The sequence below is a fragment of the Plectropomus leopardus genome, chromosome 3, assembly GCF_008729295.1.
Source record: "Plectropomus leopardus isolate mb chromosome 3, YSFRI_Pleo_2.0, whole genome shotgun sequence".
Taxonomy (NCBI): Eukaryota; Metazoa; Chordata; class Actinopteri; order Perciformes; family Serranidae; genus Plectropomus; species Plectropomus leopardus.
Genome location: NC_056465.1, coordinates 14,575,310 through 14,592,558, shown reverse-complemented (window position 1 = coordinate 14,592,558; position 17,249 = coordinate 14,575,310). Strand labels below are relative to the sequence as shown.

Below are 17,249 nucleotides of genomic sequence, written 5' to 3'. Positions count from 1 at the left end.
AGTGGTAAAAAGAAATCCAATCAATACATACATTTTAATACTAGAATTTACTAGACAGAGTATTTCAATTAACCGAATATCTAACCCAAATCAAACATCCCATAAAAAGAACCCTCACTAAATACAGACTGAGTGACCATAAACTGGCCATTGAAACTGACCGCCATAAGAGAGAACAGCTAGAAAGATTAAAAAGAATTTGTACTTATTGTACTGTGAAATCAGAGAAGTTGAAACTGAAATTAATTTTCTTACCAGATGTACAATATACAAACAAATTAGAGGTAACTATTGTGAAAATCTTTGCTAAAAAAATGCCTGACTTTTTAACCCTCCCAGAAGAAACACTCATTTGAATATTTTTGGGAGAAGATGTTTATTAAATAGCAATGATGTGTAGATGATGAAGAAACCTACGCTGACACCGACTTGGTTGCATAAGAATAAGTTTATTACAACGAAGTTCAGCATCCACCAGGCACCATGGTCTGCCTGTGAGAGGATTCAGGACCAATACGAATCCCTCTATCTTACAGCTCATGCAAGTCTCTTATATAGGTTTAGGCATCAATACATTCTTCAGTAAAACAACTCTGCACCTGCTGTAATCAATCACAAGACCCCACAAATATATCCGTTTTTGGAGAGGGGCCTCATTTCATGTTATTCTTAACCTGGCTCCAGTATTCTACACACTTGACTCCCAGGCTTGACCATCCCTAGACCTCTGACCTCAAGGTCTCTTTGTGCCTGACCAAATAAGGACCATAAGAAATGGACCATAATACACCTCAAAGACACCACAACAGTGCAGCTGCCAGGGGAGAGAGAGTCGGAGAGGCTGCATCTTCTGGAGGACTAAGATCCGGATCTAAGAGAAGAGGACAAGGGGGAAAGAATGCGAAGGGGTTTGGGGAGCTCAGCACAGCTGTGCTTGTGAAACATAAACCAGAAAAAAGTTAGAAAGATGCAATGTTTTCACAAGGTTTACAGTATTCCAGTCAGCACAACAAACGTAAATTACAGTGCCAGGTTTAATATATAGATTCATTGAGACTGAAACACTGAACGTATAATGAAAACAGGCAAAACACATAACTGAAGAAAATATAAAATATATTGCAGATGGTAGGGAAACAGCCTCAGAAAGATCTATGACATATGACATAAAATATAAGTATATAAAGATTTCTATTTTGCTTTCTCTTTGCAGAGTTTGATTGGTAGTAACAATCTGTGTACAGTGACAATAAAAAACACACACATCATGGATACAGTTAGTGTGTGATTGGGAATTGGGAGATACAAATACTGGGGCTTAAAAGCTCAAGTAAGAGGGTTTTATTTAAGTTTACCAAAAGAGGGCAGCAGCAGCTTACCTTGAAGTGACTGACTGGATCATTACTTTCCTGAAGTCATCCTGCTCTCCCTGCTGGACGAACACTGCAGATACACAAAGCTGCAGACATCTATAAACCAGCATGATCAGCAAAACACAGAATAAGTTGAAAAAATAATAATTATAAGAGATAGGCTTACCTTATTTTAATAAATTTAGAAATGTTTATTATTTTTTCAACTCAATACTTTTTAGACATCATACCTTATGGAGGTAACCTGTTACAAAAAATGGTCTTAGAATAGCATCAAAGAAAATAAATTCTTACAAAAATAAATGGCTCGCAAACGGTTTGTAAAATAACAACAATGTTCTTCATAAAAATACAAACCCATAACAAATCAAAAGGGTGTCTGAACAATTTTATAATGTACACTAGATCGTAACACTTGCACATGAAGTGGATTAATACAAACATTAGCGGATGATCACTTTTCATTGGCAAAGAATCAAATGAAGAGATGAGCGCAGCTTATACACAGTGACAGAAAGTGTTTTCCAGTTTGTTGAGGAGCATGCATGATAAAAAATATAAAAATAGTCTTGTTTTTACTCATTTGCATAGGTTAAGCACATTTTGAATGATTACAAAACACAAGTCTTTAGTATGTACAAATAACAGATAATGTCATCATAAATGCTAGGATATCTGCTGAATCTAAGAGACAGATACTGTAATTTTGTTCTTGGTATGTAGTATGAACAGGATTCATTAAAAAATATCTACAAAACAACAACACCGCATGTATCTCACTGGTCAGTTTGTCTCCTTTTTGGTCTCACGGCCTCTACAATAATCAGTATGAAAGTCTTAGTTTATAGAAAAAGCCAGTGAAAACACATTCCCGGCAGAGAGCAGTTCACCTGACGCTGAGGTTAGTTCTGAACACTGATGCAGGAGATGAGAAAAGCACAACTAAAGTTCATTTGTGACAAAGATAACGCCATGCCAAGGGTTAAAGAAACTGCATATTTAACAATTCCAGCAGCCCGTCTCACCCATTACTACCTTCTCTACAATAGTGTTCCGCCTCTTATCTGTGGAGATAAAACAAAGAAAAGTTGGAGAACAAACAGAGCCACAGAAACTGAGCACACTGTTATCACAGGTGACTGAAGGTCAGCTGACTCTTGCACAAACTTTCTCGTGCCACACCACTCCCTCTGATCCTCACAAGTGACTGAACACTGCAAACAATGAGCAGAATTTTGAGAGAAAAGGCAGTGTTTGCTGTGGAAGTGGCTACAGCTGAGCACCCTGCTTCCATTTCTTCCAAATTATACACAATTGATAAAATGAAGGAAAACACAAGATCATTTTTATCATTATAATGTTCCCTCTGTGTGTGTGTGTGTGTGTGTGTGTTGGTTCGGTAAAGGTAACTTTGGTCTTGGCATGTCACAGAGTCTTTGTAGTATTTTGGAGTGTATTTTGGCCCGTGTGTCCTTGAGTGTTTTCTGTGTGGACCCCAGAGCTGAGGCGTCAGGACTCAGTGGGCTCATCAGTGGCTCTTGTCATAGTCCTTCACCATGTGTTTGATGTGGAACAGTTTGTGTCTCAGCCTGCGACACTCTTTCTTCTTTGACTGGTAGTCTGAAGTCTAAGGAGCAAAGAGAGCACATGATGAGTTAGTTAATGCAAAACATGTAATTTGATGATACAGAACAGGGAAAATGTTGGCTCTTCTGTATAATAAAAGTGTTACAAGCTCTATGATAGACTGCCAAGGAAAATGTTTAGAGAGGAATAAATAAAGTTGATGTTAAGAACAAAATCAGCAGTACTTAGTACTTCCACAAATTGCAGCAATATAAGTATTTCTCATAAGGTCTTTATGGATTTTGGTGAATAATAACTATCCTCAGAGATGTATCCTCACCCGCTTCAGATCCTTTAGCTGATTATATTCTTCAGCTACAACCTGTGGAAAAAAGGATAAAAAATAATTTGTTGTGATTGTGTGTCGCATACAAACATTGCATTGAAGCATTGAAGGAATCTTGTCTTTTCCCATTTTACATCTTTTTTTTGTGCACTCAAGACCTTCATGATCAGGGAGGTCAATCCTTGGTCTGGTTTTGTTTTTCTATGGTAGTCTGTTTGATGTGTACTTGCATCTCTTTGCTGCCATAAAGAATTGTATCAGGTGGGAGGAGACTGAGATATTCCAAAAACAACCTAACACAAAGTCAAATATGTTGGATATGAGATCTGGTTTAACTAACCATTGCAGAGTGTCAACAACTGGGAACTTAATCGTGCAAATGCCAAGCATTATGGGTGTGTGTAATTTGCTTTTATGGTTCACAAAACTTTAGCAAATGAAAAGATTTCTGATGCCTGATTATTAACTGTCGAAGTTGCCAATTTGCTTCCAGACTGATCAACACTGCAAGCTTTCTATCACTCAATAATTAATATTGTTTTTGTCTTTATTATTAATGCAGAGTTTCTGCCTGTTTGGTGGCTTAAGACAAACATTACAAATCAAGTGTGTAAGAAAGAAGGAAGCAGCAGGCCCACATGTGATTACAGGAGTGGCACAAACTTCAGCATACTTCAGCTGTTAACTGTAAATCCTAATTTTGGTAATTGTAAGGTTGAAGCCTAGAAAACAATTCAGCAGAGTCTTTTTGCAGGAGGATCTATATCTGCCTATTATGATCAGTGTTGTTCAAATTAAATATTTTAGAATATGTATTTGATGCCAACTAAGGCTCCCCAGTGTTCATACACTACACAAGAATTTAAATTTCTTCATTGATGGGACTTTTTCATTCATCTCCATCCGCTGTTTGAATTACAGTGGAAGGGGATGGTCTTCTGTATTGCATTCCTCATCTGTAATTTAGGTTCATATATGTCTTTCTCGTGAGTTTAGGAGTTGAACACTGTGTATATCTGACCTGATATTTAGCGGACGTGTCATCCAGTGTATCCAGCTGCCGGCTGAGTTTGTTCAACTGGTCGTTAATGTCATCCATCTCAGCACACAGGCGCTTGTATTCCCTAAGGTCGGCATCAAACTCTCTCTTATAGTCCTGACGCTGAGCATCAGATGTTATATCTGGGTAAGCTCTGGAGGAGAGGAAGGAGGGGCGAGGAGAGGAGAGGGATCAGCGTCAGAGATGAACCTGCATCAGTCACTAGAAATACGTAAAAACACTTTCAATGTTCCTGCACAAGAATAACATGTTTCAGAACTTTCACAGAGGTTATCAGCTTTAATACTGAACCACAGGAGCACAGTTTACAGGTCAAGGCAGCACGCTGTAAGTGCTGGTTTCAATAATGGTGTGTTATTCCGGGTGGATTGAGACACAATTAAATATAACTGCTTTCTCGTAAACTACATTGACTCATGTTTTGTACCTTTGACCCAATTCTCTCACTACTCCTCCAGAGTACAGCCCATGTGAACTGGCATGCCTCAGAGGATTAACTACTCTCCTGGACTGACTGAAGCATATACAGGCTGAAGCTGTTTCAGCACTTTGCTTTTTGAGCTTTTTATTTATCTACTGTTCCATACTTTTATCTAAGCTTCATTTTTCTGCAAATCATGTCACTCTCATGTAAGCTTTATTTGCTGAGCTTACAGATGTTCCTTTATATCAAAGAATGTAGGTCTGGTCCTGAGGGAGCGACTGCATTCTGTGTTTTTAGATAAAGACATATCCATCTTTAATCCAGACAATATATGAGCTGCACAGAGATAAAATGGTACATTCTAACCTCTCCCACTCTTCTCCATCAAGTTCATTGCCTGTTTCTCCTCCTGTGGTGTACTCTGTCTCATACTGAGACTCATCCAGCTCGGGGTTACGTCTGCGTCTCTTGCCCCTGTTGGCAGAGGGTTTGCGGCCCCCGCCGGTCCCCTCCGAAGGGCTGGAGCTGGTCCTTCCACCATGGGCTTCTGATGGTCTGCTGGTGGTCCTCTCTGAGTATCTAGAGGACAGCAACATTAACATCAAGAAATCTGTAATGACTGGCCATCACTGAAACCATTAGAAATATAAACAATTATGATAAAGTCTTGCTCACAGGAACAGCATTAGGAACATGATATTGTATTAGGAACACACATTATTCAAAATAAAACCTCAAGAAAGCCTTTATGTTTTATATCTTCCACTCCTGAGGAAGGAACACGAAATCTAATGTCAGATGGTCTCTAAAGAAAACAAATATTACCTGATATGGCCCACACAGATACCATATGGAGGAAGGTAAACACTTGAACCTGTAATGATTATTTTTGCTCACACCCGACAATTTGACTCTGCGCCATATGGAGGGCCCACAGTGACCTGGAAGCAGGTACAGCTCTTTAATAACGGCAAGGAGGAAACATGCTCAATTTTGTAGGTTTGTAGGGATTTGCAGAGGAATCCAAATCCAGCGGTGCAGATATTACAAGTTCTTACAAAAAAGACTGCATTATGTCAACAACAGAGCACTCTGACATTCTTCTGCTTATGAAAACGCCAGCTATGCTTACTTTGTGGGAGAGAAAATCATCAAAATAATAATATTCTGTACTTTGAACAGAATCTAAATCCTGCTATGTAAAATTTGATTATTTTGTCCTAGTGTCCGCGAACATTACCAATAAATTCTCCCGTACTAGGTCATTCAGAGCATATTTGTATATTTAATTCCAAGCCAGAATTAAAGGTACTGAGATGTTAAAAAAATGTGAAGAGCAAGTACTTTTCATCAAACACACAGACACAAACACTACAGCCTTAAGGTCATTCATCCAAACAAAAACAAGGTACTGGAGAAATCTTCTCTAGCTTTGAAGAAAAGCAAATACATTCGTTCACAAATACTCTGCCTTTTCCCTTCCTCAGAGATTTCAATGAACGTGGAAAAAACAAGAGAGAGTTAATCCGACAAGAGCTCAAAGGTCGAACACACAGAGCTCATATGTTTTCATGGGCTTTAAAACAGAGCAGTGATTAGATATTGCTTGTGTGAGTCACATGCTCGGAGATTCATTGTTTGTGTGGAATCTTTGCATTGCGATGCACATAGTCAAATGTTGCAGCTATTTTCTCGATAGAAAATTAATTCTCTTATTGAGCTCTCCATACATCTGTCCATTTAGAGAGACATTTACAGCTGACCTTAAGTATCTCTCAAAGACTAATTAAATTAAATAAATACAGTTTACAGGAGCTAATTCTGAGAACAAAAGAATACTTCACACATCTCTTTCAAAACACGTGTTTATGAGAGGGACAAGTAGGACACAATTTGCAGAGAAATGTGCACACTGTCTAACTTTCAAAAGAAATAAGTTTATTGTGATGTTTTGGTAACTGGACCTTCACTGAAATTAAAGAGTGTGCATAGTTGCTCTGTGTCCTAGAAGCTCTAATCCTGCCTCTTTTTGTCATTTGGTAACATATCTCTTGATATGTTATGAATATCCTTTTCTTATTATGCACCTATTTTCTCTTCCTGTAAAACAACAAATATTTTTGATGACTCATGTTGAACTTCAGGGTGTATATGTACACTTATCCAATCAAATGAGATTTTTGGCAACTGGCTGATCCTTCTCATTATATATAACTACACTTGTTGTTGTTCCTAGAGGCAAGCAGAGTGATATCACGGGTCAGAGGTGTGTGTTTCCATGTCAAATCTTTGTTTACATTTAAAAAAGAGCTTTGTTTTTCTCATTTGTCCCCCATACTCTTTCCCCTGATCTCCTGACGAGGCCACTTTTGAGTGACCGAATCAAGGTATCATTTATTTAAATCCCTAAAATAACCAAATGGTGCCTGGATATTTAGTTTCACTTGGAAATCTGTTACAGAGGATGAAGACACTCTAAATTCTGTTTTACAGTGACTTTAAGAAAGTGTTCAGAAATATTTAAACTAGCCAAACATATTTGGTCTCATTTATTCATGGAGCTTTTGGTTCTGAGCTGAAAGGGGAGCTCAGAATAAAGGTTTACCCACTCGTTTATGTCGTAGGTGTCCTCATTATAGGAGCTGCTGTCCACCTTGGCTGGGGGGAAGGAGATGACACTGTTTGCTGAGGCGTTGAGCAGCCCAGCTCCCTTCTCTGACACCAGCAGGGTAGGGGCGTCTTGAACACTGCGGCTTTCCTCCACATTGTTCACCTACAGCAGGCAGGAAAAAACAAAAGGAACAGACTCAGCAAACACAAACAAACAACTTAAGGCACTAACAAAGACCCAGACACGCTACAGACTCATTTTATGACTGACATCCTGTTAAAGAAACCATTATTTTTCTCCTCTTTTCCTTAGGTTTTGACTTGAGGAGAAAAGAAAAGCTATCTCAACACCAGGAAAAGAAGTACGATAATTAGTGATTAAAGTTTGAAAGAGCAGTCAGGCATGTAATTGGACAGCACGGTCCAACTCCTCAACAAAATGAGGGTTATCCGTTTTGTTCACCATGCTTGAAAAGGTCAAGAGAACAAAAACAAAGGATGACTTAAGGGTAATTGTAAAATAAACTCAACACTGGATACAACTCATAGCTGGATAGATGGTCTCTTGTTTTTAGTATTTGCTCAAGTTTGTTTCTGATAACCTTATGACCTAAAAGAATAGTCAAAGGGATGAAATATATACACCGAAAATATCTGGCAATAAATCAAGTGTTACTTTGTTACTTTACTTTCTTTCTATTGTCTTATGTCTTCTTAAACACCTGGAACGGATGTGCTCCTCCTTTCTTTCTTCAAACAAAAGGTCTGTCATGTAAATAAATTTGCCTTCATCTGTATTTTCGAGTCCTTCCTGTGAGCTCAGACGGTCTGCATGAAGGGAATTCCTCACAATGAAGCCCTCAAGAGTGGTCACTGTTTCTTCCACTTCCACTGGGTCCAGTAAATGCATTAATCATTGGATGCCTTTCACACAACCTCTACACAAAGCAGAAAAGTCTAAATTTTAAACAGGTATTACGGTTTCCCTGCTACCTGGAAGGCTAAATGACTCTAAATTAGTAGAAACCCCTTGGCTTTTTTTTCAAATGTTGCAACACAGACATGAAGCACCTGAACACAGTAAAGAGGAGACAAAAAGTAAAATATCTTCTTGTATAAGTAAGTATTCAGGTTAAATTGAGGAGGCACATAGTATCTGCCTTAGTACACAAAGTAGTACTGAAAGTGGTTGTGATGTTACTTTTGAAAATGCTTATTCCTGCAAAAACATCAAAGCTGTGCAGACCAAAGTGCAGGATTGTGCTCTTCTGAATTAAGACATCTAAAATCTACTGCACCTGCACAAGAAGGCATTAATATTTAATGTACTTGTCTATAATGTATTTCATCATCTGTCTGGCTCATAGAAGGGTTAAATGTACTATTTCCCAACTTTATTTAACCCTAAAAACATCCACCCTCCTGCTTACTTTGGTTTTACATTACAGAATAATCTCCTGAATTCCTCACAGTGCAGGAGCATCAGCCTAGCCCCCAAAAAACAATAATCATGTTGGGTGGGGTGCCTGGGTGGGGGATAGTTGCCCTTCTTGCAGCTGCAGAAGAATCCCCTTTGAAGAGTGCACTAAATGTAAGAATCCCAACAATGCCCTCTCAGTGTGCAGCACAGCAGCTGCTGGGCCATGAGCAGCATGTGTGAGCACTGTAAGAGTGTCTGAGAGTCCTGTACCCCGTGTAGAAAAGCATAAAGGCATAGATGGAGAGAGACACAGAGAGAGAGATGAAGTTGTGGATGCTGATGAGGGGAGAAGGAGCAAAGCAGACAGGCATGCAAAGTGAGGGAGAAGTGCACGTTTGATAGAAGAAGGAATAGAAGCAGAGCAGGAGCAAGGTGAGACATGACTGAAAAGGGTAGAAATGTCTACTTGAATACTAAAAAACACTTTTAATTGGAGGAATGTGCTTCACCGAAGATGTTGCATTTGTGCTTTGCCAAACTAGTGAGAATGCATTTACAGCAAAAGTGTCTGACATATTTAAAAGAGCAAATACAGTGAATGCTGAAATTTTCCAACCAAAAGAGCCACACGTCAACCGCAAACTGCAACATCTGTGAGCACAACTGCCACATAAAGTCAGCTGTAGCTAAGCAGGTTAACTAATAATGTTTACCTATTAGATTCTTTTTCACCATGTCTTGAGAAAAAAATCCTTGATGACAAGCAATGTTTGATTTGATCACTTTTTATATTAACATATTTAGATTTTTTTATTTTAGAAATATTTTTTCTTTAAGATTATGTAGATAACCACTGCTCACCTTAATTTATTTTGCAAAGAAAAAAAAAAGATTTTTAACTAAATATAAAATTTTGAATAAATATTTTTTCATCTGTGCAGCACTCCAGTGTTTCCAACACACAGACAACCCTGCAGAAAGCGACTCTGATGACCTCATGCAGCAGACACAATGCAACCCCCCACCCCCCCCCACCCCCCCACCCCGGACGAGCTGAATGAGGCAAGTGTGTGAGGTCATCAGAGCATGCCAGGCCTCCCCAAGCTCAGCAACAGAGATGGGTTCAATCTCAGACCAACCACAGCCTTAGACTGTCACTGGCCTTGTGCTTAAAGGGGCCAAACAAGCCCGATGACTCATTTTGTGGCACAGATAACAGTACGCAGGTATCGCAGCAACAGAGGAAAATAATAACTGCAGTGTGGAACAAGTGAGGACAAGGGGTCAATTCTGCCACGCTAACTAACCTGACCTGTTTTTACTGACAAGAAAGTCTTTACGGAGCAAAAGTCAGATATTTTCCACGACCTACATTTTAATCTTTGAGACTTACTATCCTGAATAAATAATGATCTGATTGTAATGACAGCCATCATCTAAGATACATCTTTGGAAATCCTTTGCCCTTTTCCCCAGTCTCACTCATCCAAAGCATGTCTCTTACTTCGCAGTAGCAGTGTACAGATACTGTACCTACAGTAAGTCCGATGACATCAGTAAGCATGGCTCCATTATCAGACACTAGTGCTAGTCATAGGATTCACTCTGGGCTTGTCTCGTCTACTCTGCTCTGCCTGTACACCTCTGCATGCATGATGCCATATTCTCGACAATGACAACCACTACTTTCAAAAACAAACAGCTCAATGCAATCCATTACAACACCGTGTCTGTCAGTGCAGGAGATAAGGTGTGAATCACAGCCCTTTCTGCATTCCTCACTGACAAATTTGGTCAAATATCAGAGCTGAGCTCTTACTCTTGAGTCCTTAAGTGTACATACATATTGAAACAAAACAATTAGCACTCCACTCAAATAAGGTATGAATGCTGGACTTCAAACTGGCAGTTAGCATGGCCACATGGGAGGGTGGATGTGAGGTTAAGGGGTCAACTAGTAATATTTAGTTTATTAGCCTACTTTAAGGAATTCTGCTTATTTTTCCTCTATTTGTTGGTATTTCTTTCACTTGCAATTGTCATGTATTGACTCTATGCCATGTGCCTGCATGTACAGATTTGTGTTCTTGACACTCCCCTGCATAATGTTTGAACAAACACTAGATGTTGACATAATGTGTTGTGGAGGATGCTGACTATAGTATATAGAAGCAGAAAGGAAATATTTTAAGATGCAAAACAATGCAAAAAATGCTTACAAAAAAGTGTGCAGATTTATTGGTATTTCAAACCTAGATTACAGACTCTCCAGACTGTCTGCCCCAAACAGACTACCCTAGTGCTGTTCATGATCATCAATTAAACATTCAAACCTGCATTTTGTTTATGTTAATTCACTGTCATTCACAACATGAAACAGGCATAATTTGAAAAGTGGCAGGTCGAGTCAATAATCAACCCATATCTCAGGTAACAATGTCATGTGACAAATATGATGTTGACATTTAAAAACCCACAGGCAGGCTCTGTAGAAACCGCCTCCCTGCTCACTATCTTCTCAGCTGGTTAATGATTACTCAGAGTGAAACCAGGTAGGAGACCATGAGCAAACAATCACTGACTGTTATCAGCCCTGACCCTGAACAAAGTGACTCAGTTGGAGGAAACAGTGTTGCAGTGGTGTGAGCGTTCCCCTGCTGGATCCTATAAACTCATAAAGATCTCCATTTGACACTCCTTTTGGACTCTCAACTCATTAAAACTGTCGATGAAAACATGAGAAATTTGAACTGAACATCTGGATGTATTGTGTCAGAAATAGCATAACGGTTGGAGAACCAACCCCAGGGACATGCAAAGTCTAAGCTTGGCTATTTACTGCATCTGCATCACCACAATCACCTTAACTATCTTTATAACTGATGACTACCTGAGCAGGATGACGACCACACTGATGACCAACCTTTTTAACTACTTCGCATTGCAAAAAAATGGACGGAAACTAATTTACCACAAAGCAAATTTGGTTACAGTGTGGGAAAAGCATATGTCATGCATCAGTTTTGGTGGCAGAGCCTTTGATGCAGAAAAAACACTGTAGTTGATCATTTCATCTTCTAATCAAATCCGCCGGTGAACACTGTATTCCATCAACTTTCCTTAGGCTGGATTTAAACTCTCTGTGACCCTGTTCATTTGACTGCAAACTGTGCATGCACACACTGAGGGTCAGTTAGGGTCGGAAATTTTATTTTTCTTTCTAAATCCCATGCAAACCCTGTCTTATTAAACTGTGACTACTGTCCTATTGTCTCTTACCCATTCCTCCACATCTCTGCCCTCTGAGGCCTTTCCGCCAACCAAAGGTTCATCCCAGTAGATGTTTGGTTTCCCGTAGCGCCAGATCTTTCCTCTTGTTTTGTGTGCAAAGAAAGCTGCAACACTGAATGCGATGACAACCAGGAATCCACACACCATGGCAACTCCCTAGAAAAGCAAGAACAATAAAATCTTAAAAGTACTCAAGGAGATAAGATATAAAATAAAACTAGATTGTCCTGGTACAAAAAGTACACAATTACACATGCAACATCATTGAGAGTAACACATATCACAATTTGTGGCTTCATGTATCCAAAAATGCAACAAATTCTTCAGGATAACAAATTACAAACAGTACAGGGCTGATAGTAGTAGGCGATTATATTCTTTGTGACTCTGGATTTATCTCACTTTTGCTACATTATAAACAACGAATTTCTCATAAACAGATGTGTGTATAATGCCCAAGTTAGACTGAAGTATTTCAATTACATTCATGTTGGTGCTGATACAATTTGTGAATTAACTGATTAGTTTATGAATACAAAAGAAATCCTCAAAATGAATTTTTAAGCCATCAACTAACAAAACATGCTTAACATTCAGTTCCTAAAATGTGAGGACTAGCTGCATTTCTTTGATTTATATTATTGTACATTGAATATACGGTATATATGGGTTTTGGGCTTTTACTACACACAAAATACCTTACGCAGAAGCCTTTACAGTTACAACTCCAACAAGGATAGCCTAATCAATATAAGATCATTTCATAAGTACTCAAATAAAGGCCATTGTGAGACTACTTCATCAACTTGAAATTATCCCAAAGAGAGTCAATATTGACTCAACACCTGATATCTACAAATGTCTACATACCTCCTGTGGATCAACAAAGCAGTAGTGGTAGAGATACTGGTTGTACAAGGGGAAGCCTCCCACTCCTCCCATCTGTGAGTAGCTGGTCTGGTAGAGGTTCTGGCACATCATAAGCATTGGATTGTACATCATACTGGAGGAGCCCTGGGCCATGGGGTTCACCCCAACAATGTAGACAATGCTAATGATGCCCTGGAAAAACATTGATAGTCACATCTGTCAGTCTCTCATTGAAAAGACTTTATCAGTGCTCCTCACTGATCAGTTAAAATATGACACTGTCATATCATGTGATGATGACCCATATTCATCAGAGAACATATCGTCCCAGGAACTCTCCGAACATCCTTTAAGTGCAAAGGGTAGAGTACAACAAGACATTTTATTTCAGCAGTTGTCTAGTGCTTTCTAGTCTGCCTGTAATAATTCTTTGTGTGAGCTTACTCAGTTGAAATTTTTTTTTGGATATTTGTTATGGTGTTGAATGGAAATAAAGTTTAACATCCCTACACGTTAAAGAAAATACAATTTTTTCTAAAAATATCTGAGAGCACGAGAAAAAAAGCCCTTGTACGCAAAAGTAAAAAACGAAACATGTATGCACGTTAACATAAAATCAACAGACAGGATCCCAGAAAGACTAGTGCCTTCCAATTTTTTTATCTTTAGTATTATTATACTGTATACTAAGTAGCAAAAAGATCCTCTTGAACAAACATCTGTATGAACAAGTCTTTAACCAACCCAGTGAGTACAAAAGTGGGCTCTGAACAGAGTTAAACTGTGTGCACAGAGTCCTGTTTCAGATTAGACTTCTGGTATTCAGGGTTTTCAAAAACATGCACACTTAAATACCATTCATAACAGAGATAGGCGTTTAAAATAGTTTTCAGTGTTTGTTGGAATGTGAGATGGGAAACTCCAAATATTAGACATGAAAATAAGATGCTTCAGCAAGAAAATGCTAATGTAATGTTGCTAATGTCATGTGCCTATCATTTAGCTTTATTGTCCCTCACAGCAAGAATTTAGGTGTATTGTTCTTCATTTTAGTTTTTTTAATAAGAAATTTGTCATGGAGCAAGAGGGGACAGCATATTTTGTCCACAATTTAAGGTTTATGTCATAGTTTAGGCCATTGGTTTCCAAATGGTGGGTTGCAGTCTAAAAGTAGGTTGCAGGTCCATTCTGAATGGACTGCAAGTGGCTTGTGAACGTGTAAAGTTTGTAATAAAATAACAACAAAACTTTCTTTTTGAAGCACAGTGAATTTCCAGAAAAGAGCTTTTATTTTATTTTAAAGTGTCATTTATATTTATTCTTAAGTGTTATTTCTATGTGTTCTAAGCCAATGCGTTGTTTACATTTTGTGAAATAAAATTGAATATGTGATAATTTAGCTAATGTGTGGACCTTTATTAATGACTAAGGCTGGACCAGTTGGGAACCACTAGTTTAGGCTACATTATAGTATAGAATATTTAGTGTATTCTAAGCCTCTGACATGAAAATCAACAAATAATATACATGACCTGCAAAACCTATGAGAAGTAATTCCTTATTCTTGAGATTAAAACACAAAGAGCTTAGTTCTGCATAATATCAGATTAGGAGAAGAAAAGCAAAACTGTGCCATCTATAACTGAAGTCAAGAGGTAATCTCATATCAGACCGTTTGAAAAAGCAAGTCTTCAGTCTGAATTAAAAGTTGTCTGTGTTTCATTCCTTTAATGTTGTTCCCACTTGTCCATTCTATACAGAAATAGACTTCTAATCGCCCTTCACAAGTGTCAGATTTCATGTTTCCATCCCAGGTAAGTGCTGTAACCAAGTAATAATACTTTGTTACAGTGCTTAAGTATTTTTGGAAGTATCTGTACTTTATTTGAGTTCTTATATTTCAGTCAACTTTCACCTTTACGCCACTACATTCGTATCAAACATACACTTTTACTCCACTACATTTCCCAGAAGCATTTTAGTTACTTACTACAAAATACAGAAAGAAGGGAGGAAAAAACAAGTGTTCAAGTATTATGTACGTTCATTTTTAAAGTTTCCATTGTAAGTTTGTGTATGTTACAGAGAAGTAAACTTAATAATTATCAAAATTCTGAGCTTTTTCATTTACAGCATTTACTTGTACTTTTACTTTACATATTTAAGTACATTTAATAGAATTCAATTACTTCTGATACTTAAGTACAGCAAAAATCATTTACTTTTATACTTTTTCTGAAGTAATATTCTTATTGGTGACTTTAACATCTACCAAAGTCATTTTCTAGCAAGATATCGGTACTTTCACTCAAGCATGGCTTTCAGATACTTTATCCGCCACTGTTTCCTCCATACAAATTGACTGGAGAGTCTTTAAACAACAGAGAAGTGAAACAACACAAACGTTAGAGAACCATAGAATGTGTGAGTTTTACCTGCAGGACAGCCATGATGATGCTGGCTATCATGAGGGCCAGAAAGAACTTCCGACTGCGAACAGTGTGTGATTTAGAGAAGCTGGTGATGAAGAAGGCCAGTGCTCCAATAAAGTTAATGGCTGCCATGGCAATCATGGTAGTTTTGGCTGAGTAAGGTGAGATGTAGGAGCCATAGCCGTACCCACTGCCGTAACCTCCCCCATAACCTCCATAACCTCCGTAACCACCATATCCTGAGCCGTAGCTGCCCATGCCGTATCCACTACCATAGCCCATTCCCATTCCCATTCCATACTGCATGTCCCACATGAGAGTGGAGGCCACGCAGGCAAATATCGCCACACACAACACGATCACCGTAGCCATCATGGCCTTGATGATCCCTGGAGGTGACAGCCATTTGTAGAAGTGCTGTGGTTTGTCCTCAATGTAGTAAGATCCCGGCGGAGGTGGATATGCGTTGTAATCGCTCTGAGGGGCATGGAAGCTGCCTGGAGGACCAAAGCCGTTGTTGGATGGCGAGCTGAAAGGAGGACTATAGACGGGTGGACTCTCGTAGTGCTGCTTGTCAAACATGTCCCAAACTGTGAACAAAAAAACCCAAAACAAAAATAGTTTGTGGATAGGCAAGAGAGAGCAAAGTGTACTGCACAAAGCAAGGAAGAGCTGTTCGGCTCTATTTTTCAGCAGCACTGATATGCTGAATAATGCTACGTGGAGATACGGGAAAGTTAGGCGTGACTGTCTGTGGTAATGAGAGTTAGTAACAGAACAGTGTAAATGTTTTACCATTTCCAAGGGAGTTGGATTTAGGAGGGCATAAGCAAGACTTGTTGGTACAATTTTGTCTTTCTGCCAGGTTGAGTAAATTAGGTTAGGGCAGAAGAGAGTTTATCACTTATAACTTAATAAATCTGACATTCTTTCCCATGTTAACAAAAACTACAAATATTAGCGGAATGACCTTAAGATTCAAGGTCTCTGAACCAGCAAAGTCAGTGTGGAGATGTCGGTACCAGGACAAGGAGCGCAGCCAAACAATACTCTCCTTTTTGCCTTTTCACAGGCTGTAGGAGTCTCACTGCAGCCCCCACAATGTCCAGCCAGACTTTGAATGTTTCACATCAAGCCCTCTAGCTATTTTTTTTTCTGGTTACAAATCTTTCAGAGATATCCAAGGCGACAGCATATACAACTTAACAATGCCCATTCTTCTACATGAAGCCCGACAGGGAGGGGGCTGCCTACATGTTTGAGTGAAAAGGCATGTAAACAGCAGAGCAAAGTTACTGTACGGACCAAAAAAGAAACCATTAATGCCTTTCCCTTTTTTTGTCAATTCTAATCTCAGCCTTACAAAAAACAGTTGCAAAACATTTAAAATTGCAATTATATTGTATCATTCCTTAAGTATTGTGATAATATTGTGCTGCGGGCCTCATGTGTTTTCCGACACTATTATCTTTTACTTTAGAGCTGCTAGTTGAGCAAACCTTTTATCGAGAAAATGATCAACTTAATTGCTAATGAAAATAAATGTCCTTTGCAGCCCTTTATCACTTTTTTTTTAAGCTTTTGTTAATTAATTGTCAAGGAGTATTTGCAAAGTGCACCGTCTTCCTTAAATGTGTTAAATCTGAGCACGCTGGATCAATTTCTTTCAACAACATTGGAAGACATGAGCAAATTTTTTTCAAAGCAAATGACCTGAAAGAATTGCTTGAAAAATTATAATAACTGTGCAAAATAATTTAAAATATATAATTTTGATCATTAGAAACACAGAGTTCTTGGAACATTTTTCTCTACCTTTAAAAATAAGTGTTTTTCTAAATCTACTACAAAAAAATA

At 38.6% G+C, this 17,249-nt stretch overlaps 1 protein-coding gene across 1 annotated transcript; it reads right to left on the bottom strand.

The window, feature by feature from the left end:
• Positions 1-1,573: 1,573 nt before the first annotated feature.
• Positions 1,574-15,984, bottom strand: LOC121964174 (occludin-like). The gene is made up of 8 exons (XM_042514389.1): positions 15,396-15,984; positions 12,961-13,152; positions 12,079-12,246; positions 7,379-7,542; positions 5,136-5,348; positions 4,307-4,478; positions 3,280-3,321; positions 1,574-3,000 (listed from the first exon to the last, which is right to left on the bottom strand). Exons 1-8 carry the CDS (start codon positions 15,972-15,974, stop codon positions 2,902-2,904), a joined length of 1,629 nt encoding a protein of 542 aa, XP_042370323.1. The 5' UTR covers positions 15,975-15,984; the 3' UTR covers positions 1,574-2,901.
• Between the last annotated feature and the right edge of the window lie 1,265 nt (positions 15,985-17,249).